Consider the following 20,943-nt stretch of genomic DNA (forward strand, 5'->3'; position numbering starts at 1 on the left):
CACACAGCACCTGACTGCTTCGCTTCTGCAGGATAGAGGTTCACAGAGCTATGGGGAGGGGAGGGGAGCTCACACAGCACCTGACTGCTTCTGCAGGATAGAGGTTCACAGAGCCATATGGAGGGGAGGGGAGCTCACACAGCACCTGACTGCTTCTGCATGATAGAGGTTCACAGAGCTATGGGGAGGGGAGGGGAGTGGTGCTCTCACAGCACCAAGCTTTATTAACACTTCAGTTAGAAACACTAAAAGAAACATCATACTTCAATTACAAAGTCTTTCTCAATGTCTTCAAAACACTTCTTTTGAACATTTGTCATTGAATTTATAACATTTTTAGCACTACTGAGTGTTTAACAGTTATGGTTGACATGCCACTTAGTAATTATTTCATAATTAAATACTCATTTGTCCTCAGATTTTATATGTAGAAACACAAGACTGAATCCATGGAATTATACATGTTACAGGCAAGAGGATATTGAATATGTTAGCTAGGAATAAAAATGTAATACCATCTACATTTTTTGAATATATCTCTATTCTTTTTTTTGGTGTGTGTTTTGTATTATTTAGTTTCTGCTTAGTCCATTCTTTACCAGGCTTACACTCATGGCATTGTGCTTTCCACAAGCAGACCCGTGCATTTTGGCTGGAATAGTTAGTGTGCCGGTTAAATCCTGCTAGATAGAAGCAGAAACAGCAACTCCAACACAAACATGTAAAAATGAATGATCAGGATCAACGAGCTGATAGAAAGTCTCTCAGGTTTGTCTGTTGAGGTGTTAAGGGACTGTCAGGAGTCGTGTTCTTTCAAATACAGACTCATCCATTCAGAGGTTCACTGAGCATTCAAATACTGGCAAGAGCCAGAGTGGAAACCAGCAGAAAATAGTGTTGCTTCAACAAACTACCAGTGCTTGGAGATCTTCTCACTAGTCCACTCAGTTCACAGCATTGTGCTGTGCATCGTTTTTGCGGTGCTGTACTGCAGCCCCAGTTGTAACTGTATTGCTCTGGTTAAGAGCTTTCTCAGCGAGTGAGGGAGAGGGTGAATATGATTAAACGTTTAGGGAGAAAGTAGAGAGAGAGAAATTGGGAAAGCAAATGAGACTGACAGGGACTGGGAGAGGAGGAAATTAGGAGAATTAGCTCAGCAGGCCAGTAATTGATTGGAGAGAGGCTGGCTCTCGCAGGCAGTGCTTGCTTGGCAACAGAAACAGGAAATATTCCCGCAGAGCGAGACGTGCCGACAGAATCTATGAGGGATGTGCAGTAATTAGAGAATGCATCATGAGATTAAGATAACAAGGCTTCAAAAGCCTCTTCTAGTGATGCTCATTGGATCATTTGCAAACATTTTGGATGATGATAAAGTTAGCAGTGGTACTTCTGCATATAAGGCTGTTTTCTTTTTTTATTTGAGGAATTCCCTTTTTCTGTTCAATGAGTTGCCCAAAGCACTCCCGAGCAGGACATCACTATAGAGGGGAGTGGGAACAGAAATAAAAGTTAAAAAAAAAGAATTATGTAAGAAAACATCTAAATATAAATTGGAGAGAAAAGATACAGACCACAAAGCTTGATGTTTCCACCCCAGTGTTAAAACATTTAATCAGAATCAATAGAGAAATAAAGAAAGGGTGTTACTAGCTATGTGCACCACTTCATGTAGGAAAATGAGTGACATTCATACGTGTGTGTGAGAAAGGGGGTTACAAAGGGCTGATCTTTCCTTCCCAGTGTCACTGTGCCAGCGCTCATACCTGAATCCCAGACATGGTGAAGTCGATTGGGAAGTGGGTTCCTCCTCACGCCAGTCACAAGTCACCTGGTACCATCAGAGCTGCAAGACAGAAGCAACACGGTCAACACAGTTCACAGGCTACTCTTTATTAAACATGTTTAATTAATCAGTGAGATTAGTGGCAGCAGCACAGTTTCTCTTCTAAGTATCAGGCTCATTTTAAGGCTGCACTTGATATAATCTGTTCATTATACTATTCTGGTACAGCTACAGTACTCAACACTGGGCAAAACTACACATTTAATGTACATGCGCCTTTCTTCAACTTTTCCATGATTTAACATTACGCTTTTCCCAGAGATATTCTGAAGATTTTCAAGCACCCTCAATTGGGACAATGCTCAGCAGTACCTGGTATAACAGGTAGGTGGCACTAACAGCAGACCCTTTATTTTCTATTTACTATTCGGTTATAAAATGTGTTTCATATACAGACTAGTTGAACAGTCCATTGTTTACCATGATTTATCTATACAGTCAGGCCACATGAAGAAACCTAACTTGTCAAATTCAGAGATGCAGGAAGTACTGACAGCTGCTTAAAAGAGCAGAACATATACATGCTGGTGAGTGGATGGAGGTTCAGTTTGTCAAGGAGCAGAATATATACATGCTGGTGACTGGATGGAGGTTCAGTTTGCCACTCGCAGTGGATCTGTGAGGAATTCTGTAGGATGGGGGATTCCTCCACCCAAAGGAGCTGCGCCACACGCAGGCCACGGGAGCATTCAATATTAAAGAGAGCTGTCAGGGGAGATCCCAGAAGCCTTACTTTACATTTAAGGGTTTGCACACCATGATCAATTCAAAAATCTCCCTGTGTCGTACTGTATACTGTATAGATAGAAGGGGTTCCCAGTTCACATTTCCAAACAATGCTTTACTCATGGTATTCTGAATCTGACAAATTGTTTATTTCAAAACAAAGAAATCTGTGCCTTCCCCTTTAACATTCTGCATATGATCGGAGATCCTCTAGAAAAGTAACAGTCTGTGATTTCATGATTCTGTCCAGCCAACGAGTACAGTCCGTATGAAATCACTTGGTATACAATTCACTGTCAGTTAAATCTAAATGTATACTTCTAATAATTATTCATCCAACATGTATTTCATTATGTTTCAGGGGACCTTGCTGTAACAGTAACTATGATATCAAAAACTTAGAATGTTGACTATGGTTCTGGAGTGACAATTTATTTCTGTACAAACAAAAACATTATAATAGGATAATTATCTTTATCTACCTTTTAGGTAATTTAATAAGTATGTCACAGGGGACTTTTTTTCACTAAAAAGTAAAAAAAAATTTATACCCAAATGTTACATTGTATCCCCTTTTTATTTTGATAAAGTTTAGGGTGTTCTATCTGGAAAACACACTAATGCATAATTTTTGGAAAAAATAAAAATCAATCCTGCCTTATTAATGGGAATTGCTCAGATAGGCAGCTCACCCTTCGCATGAATCCCTAAACAAGTGTTTGCTGCCGTATCAATATGCACTCACAGACCCCCAAACCGCCAGCCCAACTCTAGCATCTAAATATAACCCAGTAGTACTTTCAGAACGCGCGAATGCAAAGCACCACGCGAGCAGGAAGCAGGTAAATCAGTCTTTTCCGATGGGCCATGCTGTACAGAAACAGGATGTTCTTGACAGATGGCTCAGATCTCATCTGCTCACACATTATACAACTTTAATAAAAAGGTGCAGAACTTTGGTTTATATATTATAATAGTGTTTTTTACAATGAAACCATATACAATATAGTATGTCATTATACCATGGTAATGAATACTTTATTGCAACTAAAGTATCCTTGTAGTCTTCATACGTAGGTATGTGCACAAACATATTCCATCTACCCTTACAAACATTTCTATAGTAAAATTATATCAAAGGGTAACAAGGCATGGCAAAGCACAAACAAGCATTGTTAAGCCCAGAGTTACAGTTAAACATGCAAACCATGGTACATGCATTGTATGAAGATGAGAAAAGCAGGGAAAAACTGCTCAACTACCATGCAAATGTACTGTGGTAAACATTCATGAGGGAGCTTTCATAGCGCTTTTAGAAAACAAAGCGCGTCCATTTCCTTCACTCTCACTGCAAGCAGTACTGTAAAAGTACATGAGTGAATTCCTGACCAACCCGAGACATTTCCTGTGTGATAATAAATTATATTTATACTGCAAAAAAAAAAAAAAAAAGGTACAGTATTTAATAATACTTCGTAATGGAATACAATGCAGTGTAGTTTGTCTTCAAGCTCCCTGATGTTATCATGCTCATAGGGTGGCTTTGTACAGTGCATTAACATGTGGTTAGATAAGCCTGCTCTTCTATGCATTCTCTGGTTAAAGGATCATCATCACAATGCTCACTTTGTTGTGTGGTACAGCTAGCTTCTCTTGTATAATGACTGATTTCACCTTGCCTGGAAGTTAGTGTGTTGTGTTCTTCTTATTTCCTCCTGAATCATGGAAACTTGAGCTTTCTGTTCGTACAGATGTGTCCGGTGAGCGTGCAACACACAGGCGTGCCCGGTGAGCGTGCAACACACAGGCGTGCCCGGTGAGCGTGCAACACACAGGCGTGCCCGGTGAGCGTGCAACACACAGGCGTGCCCGGTGAGCGTGCAACACACAGGCGTGCCCGGTGAGCGTGCAACACACTGGTGTGCCCGGTGAGCGTGCAACACACAGGCGTGCCCGGTGAGCGTGCAACACACTGGTGTGCCCAATACACAGTGTTGCTGCATAGCTTGTGGGGCTCGTATTAAAATACAATGTTCCAAATTTACGAGTGCAGTGGCAAAGGTTTCTTTGATTTTACTTTTTTAGTTACAGAAACTAATGTTAAAGTTATAATGGGGTAAAGCCAGATTATTTATTTATTTATTTTTCTTTTTTTAAAAGATTCATAAATAAAAATGAACATGTATGAAAAAAATTTATTTTCTTTCTACATTGGTTAATACAGATATGTGAACCAGACTGCCCTATGGTAGCTGGTCACTCTTACATTGAGCTCTGTATGTATGGGATTTCAGTAAACACACACACACACACACACACACTAATGATAAACGGCAGTATTTTAATAATGCAATAACCACAAACTAATTGAGAACACACATACTGGACTGACCTCTTTCCAGAGCGAAAGAAGTCCTGTAATAGCTACATATGAAAAGCATGGGATTGGAAACATACAACGTGCACACATTTTAATACCTGATAGTACATTGCAGTGTTACTGAAGGATGAATATTTGAATACACAAACGCTGCTTGAAATGTATTCAGTGGTACACATGGCCATGTTCATATCGATTCATACAACAGCATTTTTTAAACGACTGTCACAGATGCAAAGGAAATGTGTAAATGAGGTAAATCACACACACATTCCACAGAGCCGTGCTTCTCTCCTTTCTCTACTAAGTCACTGGATGGGGACACACTTTATTTTTATCTCTCTGGGTTGGTTTTACTGTCATACGGTACACATGATACTTTTGTTTTCAATCTTATTAAAAATGAAAGAATATTTGTTCATTTCAAACATGAAAACCTCCCGTTCGTCCAGGAACTATTGCCAATGAGATTCCCTGTGATCCCAGCTCCACATGGGCCCCTGTACTATGTAAGTGCTGCACAGATGAATATTGCAAATACATGGGCGAAGATGTTTAAGTATCAACACTCTATTTATTTCAATATTACTGATTCGGAATAAATGTCGACACCAGCCTGGATTTTCCACTTTGGCAAATTGCCCACTGCACAGTACCTGAATGGCAGGGGCAATTGCCCACAGTGGAACATATCTTTCCATTTCTGAACCTGCTAGACTTAACTGAAGAGATTGAAGAGTACAGAGCCTTCCAAGTACTGAGCAACTGAAACAACTGCCCAGAAGCAATGGTCCCCTGGACTTGTGTAAAACACGGATACATGCTGTGACAAAGCAGGTAAAACTATGAGAAAAACCCTAAGGCCATACCAAATAATACTAGACAGCCTCTAGAGAGTCCATTTGTACTTAAACTGTGCTAGAAATCCATTCCAATATACTCAGCTACATGAAGGGTTCCAATCCCAGTCCATTCTAATACACAGTATTCCAACACATCGCTGATCAAACTTGTCATTAGCAGTACTCTGTCAAGTCAAGAAACACTTCAGGGGAAACTGGCTACAGGCCTGTCTGCTGTCTTCCAGGCCCAATCACTGGTTACCATGGCAGCCCTGCTGTTCTACAAGACAGGAGTTAAGTTTCTCCTTTAGTTTTCCTCTGAAGTATTTCCTGAGTTTAAGTGGTTTGCACTAACTAAATTAACACAATCAAGTCAATACCTTAGGCTGTTTTACGCAACCAGCAATCACTGGTCTCTGACAAAGAGTGTAGCAGTGGTAAGCCTTCTGTCTCGTAAACGTTGGGAATGCGCAACACTGGCTTATCCTGGTCAGAGCTGGTAGTTTAACTGGGCACACTGGCTTATCCTGGTCAGAGCTGGTAGTTTAACAGGGCACACTGGCTTATCCTGGTCAGAGCTGGTAGTTTGTTCAATTCAAAGTGTAGCTTCCCCGCAGACTTTGCTAATAGGGCCGTTTTCATGTTTATCAAGTTTAAAATTAACATATTTTCTACACTGAATGCCAACATCTATATTTCACATTTCTAGTGCAGACAAAATTCTGTCTGTTTGGATAATGTTTAACCCTTTGCGGTCCTATGACCAGGTCCGACATTACAATTTTCCCTCTCTGGTCCGATGTCGGACCCTGTCCGACATCATCAAAAAGACGTAAAGCACAGGTCTCTAGTCGTTTTTTCTCCGGAAAAAGCAGAAAAAACCATTCAATGGCCGAGTGAGACCGATAGGAAATCGAGAGAAGCCGGGGGAAAAAAAAAAAAGGGGGGGGGGGGCGTATCTGAGCAATACACAGAGATAACACAGCCATAAACATACAAGATAGCTGCTTCTGCATCCAGCGCTCAAACAATATCACAGACATGTGCAGAGCTTTTTGAGATGTGACAGTAATAAAATAATGACTTGGATCGCATTACTGAGGAGTTTGGTGATAAAACGAGTGATCAGGAGATGAAGAGGTATGTGAAAAATACAGCGAAGGGCTGGAGATGCAGTACTGAGTGTCCTGTTGATATGCAGTGCCTTTTAAACCTGTTTTACTGTGAAATAAAATACCTTTAAACAGCGCGTCTAAAATAAACTGCGCGTGTGAAAATAAATTGGTCCTGACGCGCTGAATAAATGGACCGCTAAGAGTTCAACCCTAAACTATTAACACCCGTGTGTTCACACAGCACTCAACCCTAACCTAACCCTAAACTATTAACACCCCTGTATGTTCACACAGCACTCAACCCTAACCTAACCCTAAACTATTAACACCCCTGTGTGTTCACACAGCACTCAACCCTAACCTAACCCTAAACTATTAACACCCCTGTGTGTTCACACAGCACTCAACCCTAACCTAAGGCACTCCCTGGCCTCAGCACTGGAAGAGACCAGAGCAGGTGGTGGACTCTGAGCTTTCCAACTCAGTACAGCTGTTTTTTTGTGTTGACAAATAAAGCACAAGAAGGTGGTTCAGTTTCCACAGAGAATCCCAAAGTTCTGAAATTTGTGCATAAGATTGAATTATCTGCAACTCTGTGAGGAATAAAAACAAATTCAACACGGATCTCGGATTTCAGTAATTCGTTCAAGGTCTGTGTCAGAGAGGGGTGGATAACGTGCACTGTCTTTTTCTGTTTTTCTTTAGTTTACAAACCGCTAAAGTACATTATTTGAAGTGACAAAGTCAGGGTGAGTGAGTATAAAGATAGCGATTTTATTTATTTATTTTCATGTATCCATCCTATATACGGACAACTGGAACCTTGCTCGACCAATCACATTGCATGTTTCACGTTCCATTACGAGGATTATAAGCTACTTATAAAATAGCCACCTCTTTCATTGGAAGAATTGGGTCTGTGTGTGAATGCCAGATCAGCACGGAGGTGTGCTGCTCACTGAAGAGCTGAGGGGAAGCTCTCCTGGAGCCTGCTAGCAACAGCCTGACCGCACTGCAGCCAGCTCCACTCCACATGCTCTCCACTGGGATAGAGCCTGCACTGCAGCCAGCTCCACTCTACATGCACTCCACTGGGATAGAGCCTGCACTGCAGCCAGCTCCACTCTACATGCACTCCACTGGGATAGAGCCTGCACTGCAGCCAGCTCCACTCTACATGCACTCCACTGGGATAGAGCCTGCACTGCAGCCAGCTCCACTCTACATGCACTCCACTGGGATAGAGCCTGCACTGCAGCCAGCTCCATTCCACATGCACTCCACTGGGATAGAGCCTGCACTGCAGCCAGCTCCACTCTACATGCACTCCACTGGGATAGAACCTGCACTGCAGACAGCTCCACTCTACATGCACTCCACTGGGATAAAGTCTGCACTGCAGCCAGCTCCACTCCACATGCACTCCACTGGGATAAAGTCTGCACTGCAGACAGCTCCTCTCCACTCAAGGATAGGCTTCTTCATTTTAAACAAGAATGTAATTGTGACATACTGACAACATCCATTTACCCACAGATAAGAATACATTCAATAATGGGTGCCAAAGAAGGTCCTCCGCAAGTTTCATCACAATTGGACAACACTATTCCACTATTTTCCCCAGTGGGCAAATCATTGAATGATGTTCCACTAGTCACCATTGTAGGAACCCATATTTTATGGTATTTTAAGGTAGAACAGAGTATCATTCTGCTCAGATAGTAAATGACACCTAGCTCCCATGCAGCTCAATCAGTCCCCTACTGCAGGGTGTGCTTTTGCCTGCGTCCTGTGGCCAATGCCCGTGGCGGAGGTCCCACCCTGTTGTGTTATAATACAGTACAGCCCATTATCCCAGGCAGCAGTCGTCTCCACAAAGCCGGTATTGTGCAATCAGACCCCAGTCAAGGTCACAACCCAGCCGACATTAAGATATGGAAATGGGACCTGTTCTGTATGCAAATCCCCCTGTTAGAAGTACAATGCTCTGGAAACAGCATGTTCTCTGTCTGCGCCTGACAGGCCCATCACCGCGTGCCCTCTGCCCTCCCTGCAGCCTGCAGAGCCCACAGACCGGACTCGGAGTTCAGTCACAGCAGCGGCGGAGGCCATGCACACGCACACATTTACAGGGCTTTGAATACACAACTACAACTAGGAAAACAGAATGACGTTAATGGCCGCCACAATTATCTCCTTATCTAATACGATAGTAGGTCGCTGGTTATGAACATTAAAAAAGGGACATCAAAGGGATTCGCTTATCATACCGTGTGATGTATTCTGTATGGTGACACGCAGCAATGTCCTTTTTAAAATAAAGATTTTTAAAAATGTTTCAAAAAGCGATGAGAATCCTTTATAACCACAGAGACTTGCCCAATAAGTTAGGCTAGTGGAGAAAATCGACTTCACCTAAATTAAAATAACGAAATCCAGTGATAAGCTGTAGAGGAGCTAGTCTATTAGTGAATTAGGAATCAGAAAAGAACGCACTGCACTGAAAAGGGTGAAGCAATACTGCACAAGCAAACAGATCCTCTACTGCATCAGCACAGTAACACAAGCAAACAGATCCTCTACTGCAGCAGCACAGTGACACAAGCAAACAGATCCTCTACTGCAGCAGCACAGTAACACAAGCAAACAGATCCTCTACTGCAGCAGCACAGTAAGCATGTTTCTTCTAGTGTGTGCACCGATTCATACAGCTATTACATTCAATGAGTGCACCGATTCATACAGCTATACAGGGCTGTGGCGTGTGAATGAAGTACACGAATCTCAGGGCACACTTAAAGAGCATCTTGTGTTGGGGGTTGTCCAGATCTGTGGGTCTCGGTCCAGACAATGGTAGCACAAGAGCTTCTCCTGGCATCTCCGTGAGTGTGAGCACCTGGGAATATCCCTGCCTTTCTGCAGCAGCAGGACTCTCTGGAGCACACCATGTGCCCTTTCTTTTGAGACAAGGGCTGTCTGGAGTACGTTAGGCTGAGACCTTTCTTATTTACCGACGGCCTGAGCATCTCAATTTGAACCCAGCTTTCACAGTGAATGGCATGAAAGACCTGGGAATTAGCCAGCTGTGTCCCAACCACTGGAGTTTAAACATGTTTTTATTAATTGTGCAAGCTGGTCACTAGAGTTACTGTCCTTCTTTGGCACAATCATGAAGTACATAAGCATAAATGGGACAGGATTAGTGTATACAGTGGACACTGTAATGATCCAGGCTATTTCTGTCTGATAGGATGAGTGTATACAGTGGACACTGTAATAACCTAGGCTATTTCTGTCTGATAGGATGAGTGTATACAGTGGACACTGTAATAACCCAGGCTATTTCTGTCTGATAGGATGAGTGTATACAGTGGACACTGTAATAACCCAGGCTATTTCTGTCTGATAGGAACTTCCATTACAAAATAGTGTTAAAGAAAAGGATCTCTTTCAGACACATGCTTCATCAAAACACAGCAATAAAATCAAACTGGTCGGTAGTAACCCATCTTGCGCAGCTGTGTTTATTAAAGCACACAGAATCAATGCGACTCAATGAGTTACATACAGTAAAACTTTATCCAAACCTAGACTATCACAGATCCTCTTTGTTATCAAACAGCCCCTTGGTAACCTGTCAGCCCTTCCCTCAGTCTCTTCTATTTACAGTACAGTGCAGTATGTTATATATTTAAAGGTAAAGGGGTACTGTAGTAGTAGTGTACTGTATGTGTTCTCTGTCTTGATTGGGAAAGTCAAACAGTTTCAGTTACTGTATTCAAGTATCTGATCAATTTGATCATCCGAACACCCCCTGGTGTGGATCAATTTAATCATCCAAACACCCCCTGGTGTGGATCAATTTGATCATCAAAACACCCCCTGGTGTGGATCAATTTGATCATCAAAACACCCCCTGGTGTGGATCAATTTGGATAACAGAGGTTTTACTGAACCTTTAACTTTCACCCAGAAGTATCTGTAGTTGCCCTGGATAAGGGCGTCTGAGAAGAAGAAGAAGAAGAAGAAGAAGAAGAAGAAGAAGAAGAAGAAGAAGAAGAAGAAGAAGAAGAAGAAGAAGAAGAAGAAGAAGAAGAAGAAGAAGAAGAAGAAGAAGAAGAAGAAGAAGAAGAAGAAGAAGAAGAAGAAGAAGAAGAAGAAGAAGAAGAAGAAGAAGAAGAAGAAGAAGAAGAAGAAGAAGAAGAAGAAGAAGAAGAAGAAGAAGAAGAAGAAGAAGAAGAAGAAGAAGAAGAAGAAGAAGAAGAAGAAGAAGAAGAAGAAGAAGAAGAAGAAGAAGAAGAAGAAGAAGAAGAAGAAGAAGAAGAAGAAGAAGAAGAAGAAGAAGAAGAAGAAGAAGAAGAAGAAGAAGAAGAAGAAGAAGAAGAAGTTGCTCGTTTGGTTGTTAGTAGCTTATTCAAAGTATTGCACTTCACATTAAGAATGCAGTAACACTGCTAGAGCCGCACAGAGTCCACATGTCCTCAGCCTGGCTCTACTAGAGCACTGAGATCCTCACTTCTCTGACTTCCAGATACAAATACTATGTGTCATACTATGTGGCCACAAAGCCAGCGTGTGCAGTACAGGGAGCAGGCCACAAGCCAGCATGTGCAGTACAGGGAGCAGGCCACAAAGCCAGCATCTGCAGTACAGGGAGCAGGCCACAAAGCCAGCGTGTGCAGTACAGGGAGCAGGCCACAAAGCCAGCGTGTGCAGTACAGGGAGCAGGCCACAAAGCCAGCATCTGCAGTACAGGGAGCAGGCCACAAAGCCAGCATCTGCAGTACAGGGAGCAGGCCACAAAGCCAGCGTGTGCAGTACAGGGAGCAGGCCACAAAGCCAGCGTCTGCAGTACAGGGAGCAGGCCACAAAGCCAGCGTGTGCAGTACAGGGAGCAGGCCACAAAGCCAGCGTGTGCAGTACAGGGAGCAGGCCACAAAGACAGCGTATGCAGTACAGAGAGCAGGCCACAAAGCCAGCGTGTGCAGTACAGGGAGCAGGCCACAAAGCCAGCTCCCAGAGAGCCGATACACCGAAGAGAATCTCCAGGCCTCTCATCCTGTCCAGCCTTCAGGTTAGTATCCAGGATTTCTCATGCACAGAAATTTTACATTAACAAAGCTATGGTTTGTAAGCATGAAGAAAAATGAAATGTTTGAAAAAGATCTGCTTCATTGATATAGCCAGAGGCTAAAACATGTGGTGGTGAAAGTTATCTTTCACTAGACAGCAGCAGTAATGCATCTTGACAGAGAATCAGTCTACTGTGTGTGCGCCTAATCTGGTTGCATACGACCAAAACAAGTTGCTTGAGCAACCATCAATTTTGTTTTAGGCACGCGTGTGCAACCAAATGCATTCACGACCTGATCATGATCAGAAATGTATTTAAACTACAAATACCAGCTCATCTGAAAAACAAAAACAAGGTTTTCCGGATAAGTGTTTTTCCTTGGGATTGTAGTCCATTGTTTAATTATTTACATGTACACTGCTAGCAAGGCTCTAAAAACAACACATTCCACACAGCCCTGGTTTTACCGGTAAGTGTGTGCTTTGATCAGTGTTCAGTACTCACAAGCCCGTTTCACACTGGCTTGCTCTACCTGGGTCACTATGCAATTTCACACTGCTTTTTGAAGAAGCAGGATCGACCTGGGTGACAGAAGCAAGCACATAAAACTAAATGTTGATTTGAGCAAATGAAACCTTCACGCAGTCGTGGTTGTTTGTTAATTCATCTGCTTACGAACGGCCATCATGCATTTCGCCAAGGGTAGGGGCGCCAGTGTGAAAGGGGCTATGGTTGCAAAGCAGTATAAGGGCGTTAAGAACCAAAAAACATTGTATAAAACCAAAAATTAATTAAAAATAGCTTTCATTTCTGAATGCCTCAGTTCAAAGTTGAAATGAGTTTCTCTATTTAAAACAATTGAACACACCTGTTAGTCTCTGCACATGACTGAATGCTCCCAAACAAGGAGCCAGTAACTGTAAAGAGCCCCTCCTGTCAAGAGGAATACTCTCCCTACCAGCTGAACCAAAAAACAACCCAAACTGATCTGTAAACCACAAGCATGCTTTTCAAATAAAACCCCAACAAACAAACGGTTTACTTCCTGTGTGCAAAATACAGTGGAGACACAGGAAGGCACCCAGATCAACAGGAAGCTTGTGAGAATGCTGCTGGTAAGGGTGTTTTTAAAGGCTTGGTTACATGCTTTGCTGAAAGCACATTCCATACTGTACTTCCCCACCTGCTTTCAGACGGGCTGACAAAGCTGACAGATCTACTGGATGATGCAGCTTTCAGCTTCATATTGATTTTCTTCACAGCAGTATTCCTTGTATTTCCAGTCCTACCAGTGGTTTAAAGAGTTAGAAATCACACTTCCTTCCCTAACCACAGTTTTTAGTAAATTACAGATGCAAGCATTGCTTTTTTAACCTTTTGGTATGACGTTTAAGCCTGCATTTTTCATCAGTGGTGTGAAAAGTTCTCTGCCCTACATTACACAGCACTCAGTAATACATTCCTTTATTAACAATCCACTTATTGTACAATACACAGGCAAATAAATGGGGAACGGATTATGTATGCATTCCCTATTCTTTTTCTTCTTTGCTTTACTATCATTCATGGCAAAATCATGCTAATGTGAAGCAGGTCATTGGTTAATGGTAACACTTTCTTTCAATGCACTGCTGAAGTTGACAACCATTTAGGTTTAAATACTGTAGCTACTTAAAGCAGTACGCTATCCATTTCTTACCTTTAATACCACTACTACTGGGCTGAGAATCTTTTAATTCTACATTTGCTTCTACGTTAATTGAGGGCATGCAAATATTTCAAATACACTGTCAAACAGGTCGGACACAGCCAGACCACTGGAGTGAGTGCAGCTGCATGTCACCTGAAGTGTTGTAAATGAAACCTGATGAGCAAAAGGACTGAAAAAACAAGACACAGTGGAGCCATGATAATATTGCTGGAGGTAATAAAACCCTGGCTAGTACGAAGAGTTAAACACACTTTATACAATAGCTGCACTGCAATAACCACATTACACAATAACGTGCTGGCATGAACAAGTCAAGCCCAATTCTTGAATGAAGTGATCAGTCAGGAAGCCATCCAGTTGTGGAGGAGAGTGCAGATCTCTTTAATGGAAGACGTTATCGTGGGTGCAGATCAAGCAGACCTCTTTAATAGAAGATGTTATCGTGGGTGCAGGTCAAGCAGACCTCTTTAATGGAAGACGTTATCGTGGGTGCAGTCAAGCAGATAGAACAACCACACAACTGCCCCAGACATACAAGAACTGGGTACAACAAATAGCCAGGAGGCAAAAGAGAAAGTGTTATAAAATGAGTCAGTATACTGCACAGCACATACTGTATCCACACAAATCCTTGCAAGGGTTAGGTTAAGCACACAATGAACATCACGACGAGTCAAAGCGGTTCTCTGGATGTAAAACTCGAGTGTCACATGAAGGCACTACTGGTGTATGTCCATCTGCACTATATTCCCAGCAAAAATAATAAGGGGCCTCCTGGACTGGAGTGTTCTGACCTGACAAACTCAACACAAGTCCTGCACCCAGTTTGGATCTTGCATTAGAATTCAAAAGCACAACAGACACTTGCACAGTCACTCACATTGGGGATTTTCACTAAACAGGTATTTCCACATTGCTCTCAAGTCTTAACATCTTGATTAGAAAGACACCCAGTCTGCTGAAGACAGTGCTCTGAGCGTGCCCCGACAGGGACGTTCTCTCTCTCTCTCTCTCTCAGAATTCAAAACCCTGAAGTGAGTGCTCTGAGCGTGCCTGACAGGGACTCACTCCTCTCTCTCACTCTCTCAGAATTCAAAACCCTGAAGTGAGTGCTGAGCGTGCCCAACAGGGCAAAACTCAGTTTGCGGTTTCGGATGAACTCACTCATTTTTTTTGTTATGGTCTTTACGCAATATATGAACTCTGGTAACCATACAAATAATTTGAAGCAAAACCGTTTACCCTCTGCAAACGACAACATGGTACATATGGTTCAGTTTCATAACTCTCAATGAATCAGCCAGACTCGAGCGTTTCTGAATTCATTCATTGGGTGAATCCAAAGAATCGATTCAGACGGGACTCTGATCCGATTCTCACGATTCACCGTAATGAGTTTTCATTTCAAAACGCTGAAAGTTTAGGATTAAACATGCTTAAAGCTTTATTAGCAGAAATGTTTATAACCAATCAGAAAAGCCATCACCATTTTTATTAATTATACCTGCATGTAGAAGACTGTATGTGTATGTAGTGTAGTGTATCAGTGTACCATAGAAAAAAGTCAGTGAAGAAATACTGAATTGAAATCAATTGGCTTACACTGTACACGTCTCTCTCTGAAATACAAACTGGCTTCATTAGCATGACAGAAGTGATCCAGTGTTGCCAAAGCATTTCAACACACGTTACATATAATCAGTCAATCAATCCCTCTCCCTGTCTTCTGCTCTGCTCGTCTCTCGAAAGTGGGTTTGAGTACAGAGGTGCATCAAATGGACAGTCAGCCACCCAGACAATGCTAAAATACAGTACTGTATTGTGTCACTGAGTGTTGGAAGCAGATAACTAGGGGGGACTAGGAGCTCTTCTAACTAGGGGGGACTAGGAGCTCTTAAAATAAACAAATCCCCTGGGCCGGATGAGATCCTCCCAATAGTACTCAAAGAAATGAAAGAACCGCTACAAACCGCTAACCAAGATCATACAACAGTCTCTTGACACAGAGGTTGTACCGACAGACTGGAAAATTGCAAACGTAATAACGATCCACAAAAAGGGAGACAAAACCGAACCAGGTAATTACAGACCAGTAAGCCTTACTTCTATTATATGTAAACTTATGGAAACTATAATAAGATCCAAAATGGAAAATTACCTATATGGTAACAATATCCTGGGAGACAGCCAGCATGGTTTTAGGAAAGGGAGATTTTGTCTAACTAACCTGCTTGATTTTTTTGAGGATGCAACATTGACAATGGATAATTGCAAAGCATATGACATGGTTTATTTAGATTTCCAGAAAGCTTTTGACAAAGTCCTGCATAAAAGATTAATTCTCAAACTGAATGCAGTAGGGATTCAAGGAAATGCATGCACATGGATTAGGGAGTGGTTAACATGTAGAAAACAGAAAGTACTGATTAGAGGAGAAACCTCAAAATGGAGCGAGGTAACCAGTGGTGTACCACAGGGATCAGTATTAGGTCCTCTGCTATTCCCAATCTACATTAATGATTTATATTCTGGTATAGTAAGCAAACTTGTTAAATTTGCAGACGACACAAAAATAGGGGCGTGGCAAACACTGTTGCAGCAGCAAAGGTCATTCAAAATGATCTAGACAGCATTCAGAATTAGGCAGACACATGGCAAATGACATTTAATAGAGAAAAGTGTAAAGTATTGCACGCAGGCAATAAAAATGTGCATTAGAAATATCATATGGGAGATAGTGAAATTGAAGAAGGGATCTATGAAAAAGACCTAGGAGTTTATGTTGACTCAGAAATGGCTTCATCTAGACAATGTGGGGAAGCTATAAAAAAGGCCAACAAGATGCTCGGATATATTGTGAGAAGTGTTGAATTTAAATAAAGGGAAATAATGTTACAACTTTACAATGCATTAGTAAGACCTCACCTAGAATATTGTGTTCAGTTCTGGTCATCTTGTTACAAAAAGGATATTGCTGCTCTAGAAAGAGTGCAAAGAAAAGCAACCAGAATTATCCCGGGTTTAAAAGGCATGTCGTATGCAGACAAGCTAAAAGAATTGAATCTATTCAGTCTTGAACAAAGAAGACTACGCGGTGATCTGATTCAAGCATTCAAAATCCTAAAAGGTATAGACAATGTCGACACAGGGGACTTTTCTGACCTGAAAAAAGAAATAAGGACCAGGGGTTACAAATGGAGATTAGATAAAGGGGCATTCAGAACAGAAGATAGGAGGCATTTTTTTACACAGAGAATTGTGAGGGTCTGGAACCAACTCCCCAGTAATGTTGTTGAAGCTGACACCCTGGGATCCTTCAGGAAGCTGCTTGATGAGATTCTGGGATCAATAAGCTACTGACAATCAAACGAGCAAGATGGGCTGAATGGCCTCCTCTCGTTTGTAAACTTTATTTTCTTATGTTCGTAACATGTTAAGAAATTGCACGTGGAAACCACCATTTAGCTTTGATTCTGTGCTTTACAGTGCTTCCATTTCAGTTTTAGAATGAGGGGGACGTCCCTCCTAGGGTTCCAAATTTGGGGGGCTTGGATAAAGGCATCTGCTAAATGAATAAATAGAAAGATGGTTAGTGTAGTATATATCTGCAAGAAATTGATGTAGGAGGCGTGTGTAACGTGAATTTACACACCCGAGTGTGAGATGCCATATAAATCCCAAAATACGACAGCTCGAGGGTTTATTAATGCATCTCACACCAAGGGTGCACTAAGTTACACAAAGTGATACTACAACAGTAACTTAATGTTTGTAGTTCATGTTTTTAAACTGCATGAAACGTTTCTCATTCGTGTTGAGAAGTCTAGTGAAGTGCTCCCTCATTATAAGGCGTCCCTTTATACTGTAGCTTATAAGGAGGTATGGTATGGGCTCCTACTTGCACCATAATGACTGAACTAACACTGGTATTCTAGTTATAAGGAGGAACACACATCGCACAGTCCCTTACCTTGAACACCCAACTACACATCACACAGTCCCTTACCTTGAACACCCAGCTACACATCACACAGTCCCTTACCTTGAACACCCAGCTACACATCACACAGTCCCTTACCTTGAACACCCAACTACACATCACACAGTCCCTTACCTTGAACACCCAGCTACACACTGCACAGTCCCTTACCTTGAACACCCAGCTACACACTGCACAGTCCCTTACCTTGAACACCCAGCTACACTGGTGATTTGAACACTGGAATGATTATGTTTTTTTATGATATTAATACAGTATTGCATAATTGTGGGTGTTTGAACCTGCTTCACTATTCCAGCACAAAAGTAAAAAAGTTTACTGCACTATTTCAAGCAAACACCGCTGAAGTAACTAGTATAATGAAAACGTGACTCCAGCCCAAATGAAAGCTGCAAACAGAACATTTAGGGACCACAGATGCACTGCTAACTGTACAAGCTTTTAGTCCCATTCAAATATTTAGGCGAATAGTTTTTTGTTTGTTTTTTTTTAAAGAGGGATACGATTAATTGATTACAAAACCATTTGCTGCAAATGTTAAGATTAATTGAACAAACATTTCCTGAAATGGAAAGCTACGTGTCGGGAATCTGAAAGCCATCCAATTCAGTAATACAGTACACTGCTGAGGATCTTCCTATGAAATCAGTGGTGATCTGAGGTCACCTGGGATAGGGAATAAAGAGATTGTGTACATTGTGTCCTTCTCAGAGGTACAGGATGGTGCTACTGTTGTATGTTAGCATGACATGGTTTTGTGCTGAAAGATATCCTCATTATTAAAAGGAGTCCCTGGGCTGCAGTGCTGCAGTGTAATGCCATTAATAATTAAGAAAACAGGCTGGCATTAAGAGTTATCTACATAACTTTCAATAAGACCCCTGGCCCATCACTCACTCTCATCCAACAATGGGGTGTGTAGACTAGTGCTCATTATTATTAAGGTGCAGCGTAATGACAGTGCTGGACAGCCAAGAGAGGAGTGTTTAGACTAGTGTTCATTATTAAGTTACAGGGTAATGGCAGTGCTGGAGAGCTCAGAGTGGGGTGTTTAAACTGGTGCTCATTATTATTAAGGTACAGGGTAATGGCAGTGCTGGAGAGCTCAGAATAGGGTGTTTAAACTGGTGCTCATTATTATTAAGGTACAGGGTAATGGCAGTGCTGGAGAGCTCAGAATGCAGTGTTGGTTCTCATTACTAAGGTGCAGGGTGGTGCTGTAGCGCTGAGAATACAGCAGTTGGAATTCTAGAATAAGCTGTTGTATTGCATCAGCGAGTGTTAGAAAAACTTTTTAATTGGGGTGAGGTTGCATATCAGCCTTGTATCAGAGACATTGCAGGGAAGACTAAAGCAGGTTGGTATCTTGACATTTACATCCTCTGCAGACATTTCAGAAAATAATCAAGCAATGCTTGTGTTTGCACCAGAAACATGCAAAGCTGCAACACTGAGCTTAGCAAGGAAATGCACCAGTCTGTGCCTCAACCACAAGAACATGAAAATTAATTTCCTTGACTGAAGCTTTGCTTGTTCTGAAGTTCTATATGAATATTCAGAATCATGTCTTGGTTAAAGTGCTGCCTGGACATTGCAGGGGTCTCACAGGACCCCTCCAGGCATTGAGTGGAGTTCACGCCACCCCACACCAAACACAGAGTGGAGTCCATGCCCCAAACACAGAGTGGTCCATGCCATGCCACACCAAACACAGAGTGGAGTCCATGCCACACCAAACACAGAGTGGAGTCCATGCCACACCAAACACAGAGTGGAGTCCATGCCACACCAAACACAGAGTGGAGTCCATGCCACACCAAACACAGAGTGGAGTCCATGCCACACCAAACACAGAGTGGAGTCCATGCCACACCAAACCAAACACAGAGTGGAGTCCATGCCATCCAACACCAAACACAGAGTGGAGTCCATGCCACCCCCACACCAAACACAGAGTGGAGTCCATGCCACACCAAACACAGAGTGGAGTCCATGCCACCCTACACCAAACACAGAGTGGAGTCCATGCCACCCCAAACCAAACACAGAGTGGAGTCCATGCCACCCTACACCAAACACAGAGTGGAGTCCATGCCACCCCAAACCAAACACAGAGTGGAGTCCATGTAACCCCAAAAACAGAGTGGAGTCCATGCCACCCCCACACCAAGCAGTCCAACACAAGATCAGGTGTGGGACCTTCAGTTTTTTTTTCTTTGAGTCCTGGCCCCTCATTGGGAAACCGTTTTGAAGAGCCCTGAAGCACTTGGTGTAAACAATGAAAAATAAATAGAATACGCTTGCAGGGTATATGTAAACTTGGTGGGATTGAGCGCTTTGAATACACATCCTATTTGCATGTGAGATAGAGAGATATTTTTGTGGGTGTATGTGTGTGTGTGTGATCAGAGAATGGAGGCGCCGGGAATGCTGTCGGAGAACACTCGATTTGCTGATTGATTTTTCTCTGTACTCTTAATTGTTTCATTTTTACCAAACAGGGTTTAGGGCTCAGAGTCTTCACTTTGGCTTTATGCAATCAGCAATTATTGCAGCACTTTGTGGCTTTTCCTTTCCTCCTGCAGCGTGCCAACACCCCTTAACATCCGGGCACTCTGCATGCTAACAGCCCTTAACATTTCAGCATGCAAGCACGCACACACACACACGCGCACGCGCACGCACACGCACGCACGCACACAACATCAACAGCTGTACTCCAACAGAAATACTATTATTTTTTAACAATATAAAAGATCTGATATTCTCTTAACACCCCCACCACCTCGCACATAACTTTCAGTTTGGTTTTATCTTTATATTAAATTTAAATTTATCGCAATTAATCTTAGTTTATCACGGTTTTAATGGCATATTAAATTGATACAATTGCTACATCCATCTAATTTACATTTGTTTTTATTACTGATGCTATTAGTAGTAGTAGTAGTAGTAGTAGTAGTAGTAGTAGTAGTAGTAGTAGTATTAACTGTAAATACAATTTACAATGTATTTATGCATTTATTTAACCAACCAGGAAATTTACCCATTGAGAAAGTGACCAAAATTTACTAGGGGCAATCATTTAGAAATTACAAATACAACCAACACAATAAAACGTGCAGTTCAAGCTGCATACAGAGATGAGAAAACACAATAAATAGGAGATCTGTTTTTAAATGTGATTGTGGACTGAAATAAATTCGTTTTTTTAAATACAATTATAAATATGTAGCTACAGTAAGCACT

The 20,943-nt window shown here is 42.0% G+C and overlaps 1 protein-coding gene across 1 annotated transcript in view; it reads right to left on the bottom strand.

The window, feature by feature from the left end:
* The window catches only part of csk (C-terminal Src kinase), an 82,108-nt gene that overhangs the window by 36,007 nt on the left and 25,158 nt on the right, over nucleotides 1-20,943 (bottom strand). Inside the window, exon 3 of the mRNA XM_058998386.1 lies at nucleotides 1,767-1,846. Coding sequence (XP_058854369.1) covers nucleotides 1,767-1,781 — 15 coding nt within the window. The 5' untranslated portion in view covers nucleotides 1,782-1,846. The remainder of the gene's footprint in view (nucleotides 1-1,766; nucleotides 1,847-20,943) is intronic.

Source organism: Acipenser ruthenus, chromosome 24 (assembly GCF_902713425.1).
Source record: "Acipenser ruthenus chromosome 24, fAciRut3.2 maternal haplotype, whole genome shotgun sequence".
In the NCBI taxonomy this organism is placed as follows: Eukaryota; Metazoa; Chordata; class Actinopteri; order Acipenseriformes; family Acipenseridae; genus Acipenser; species Acipenser ruthenus.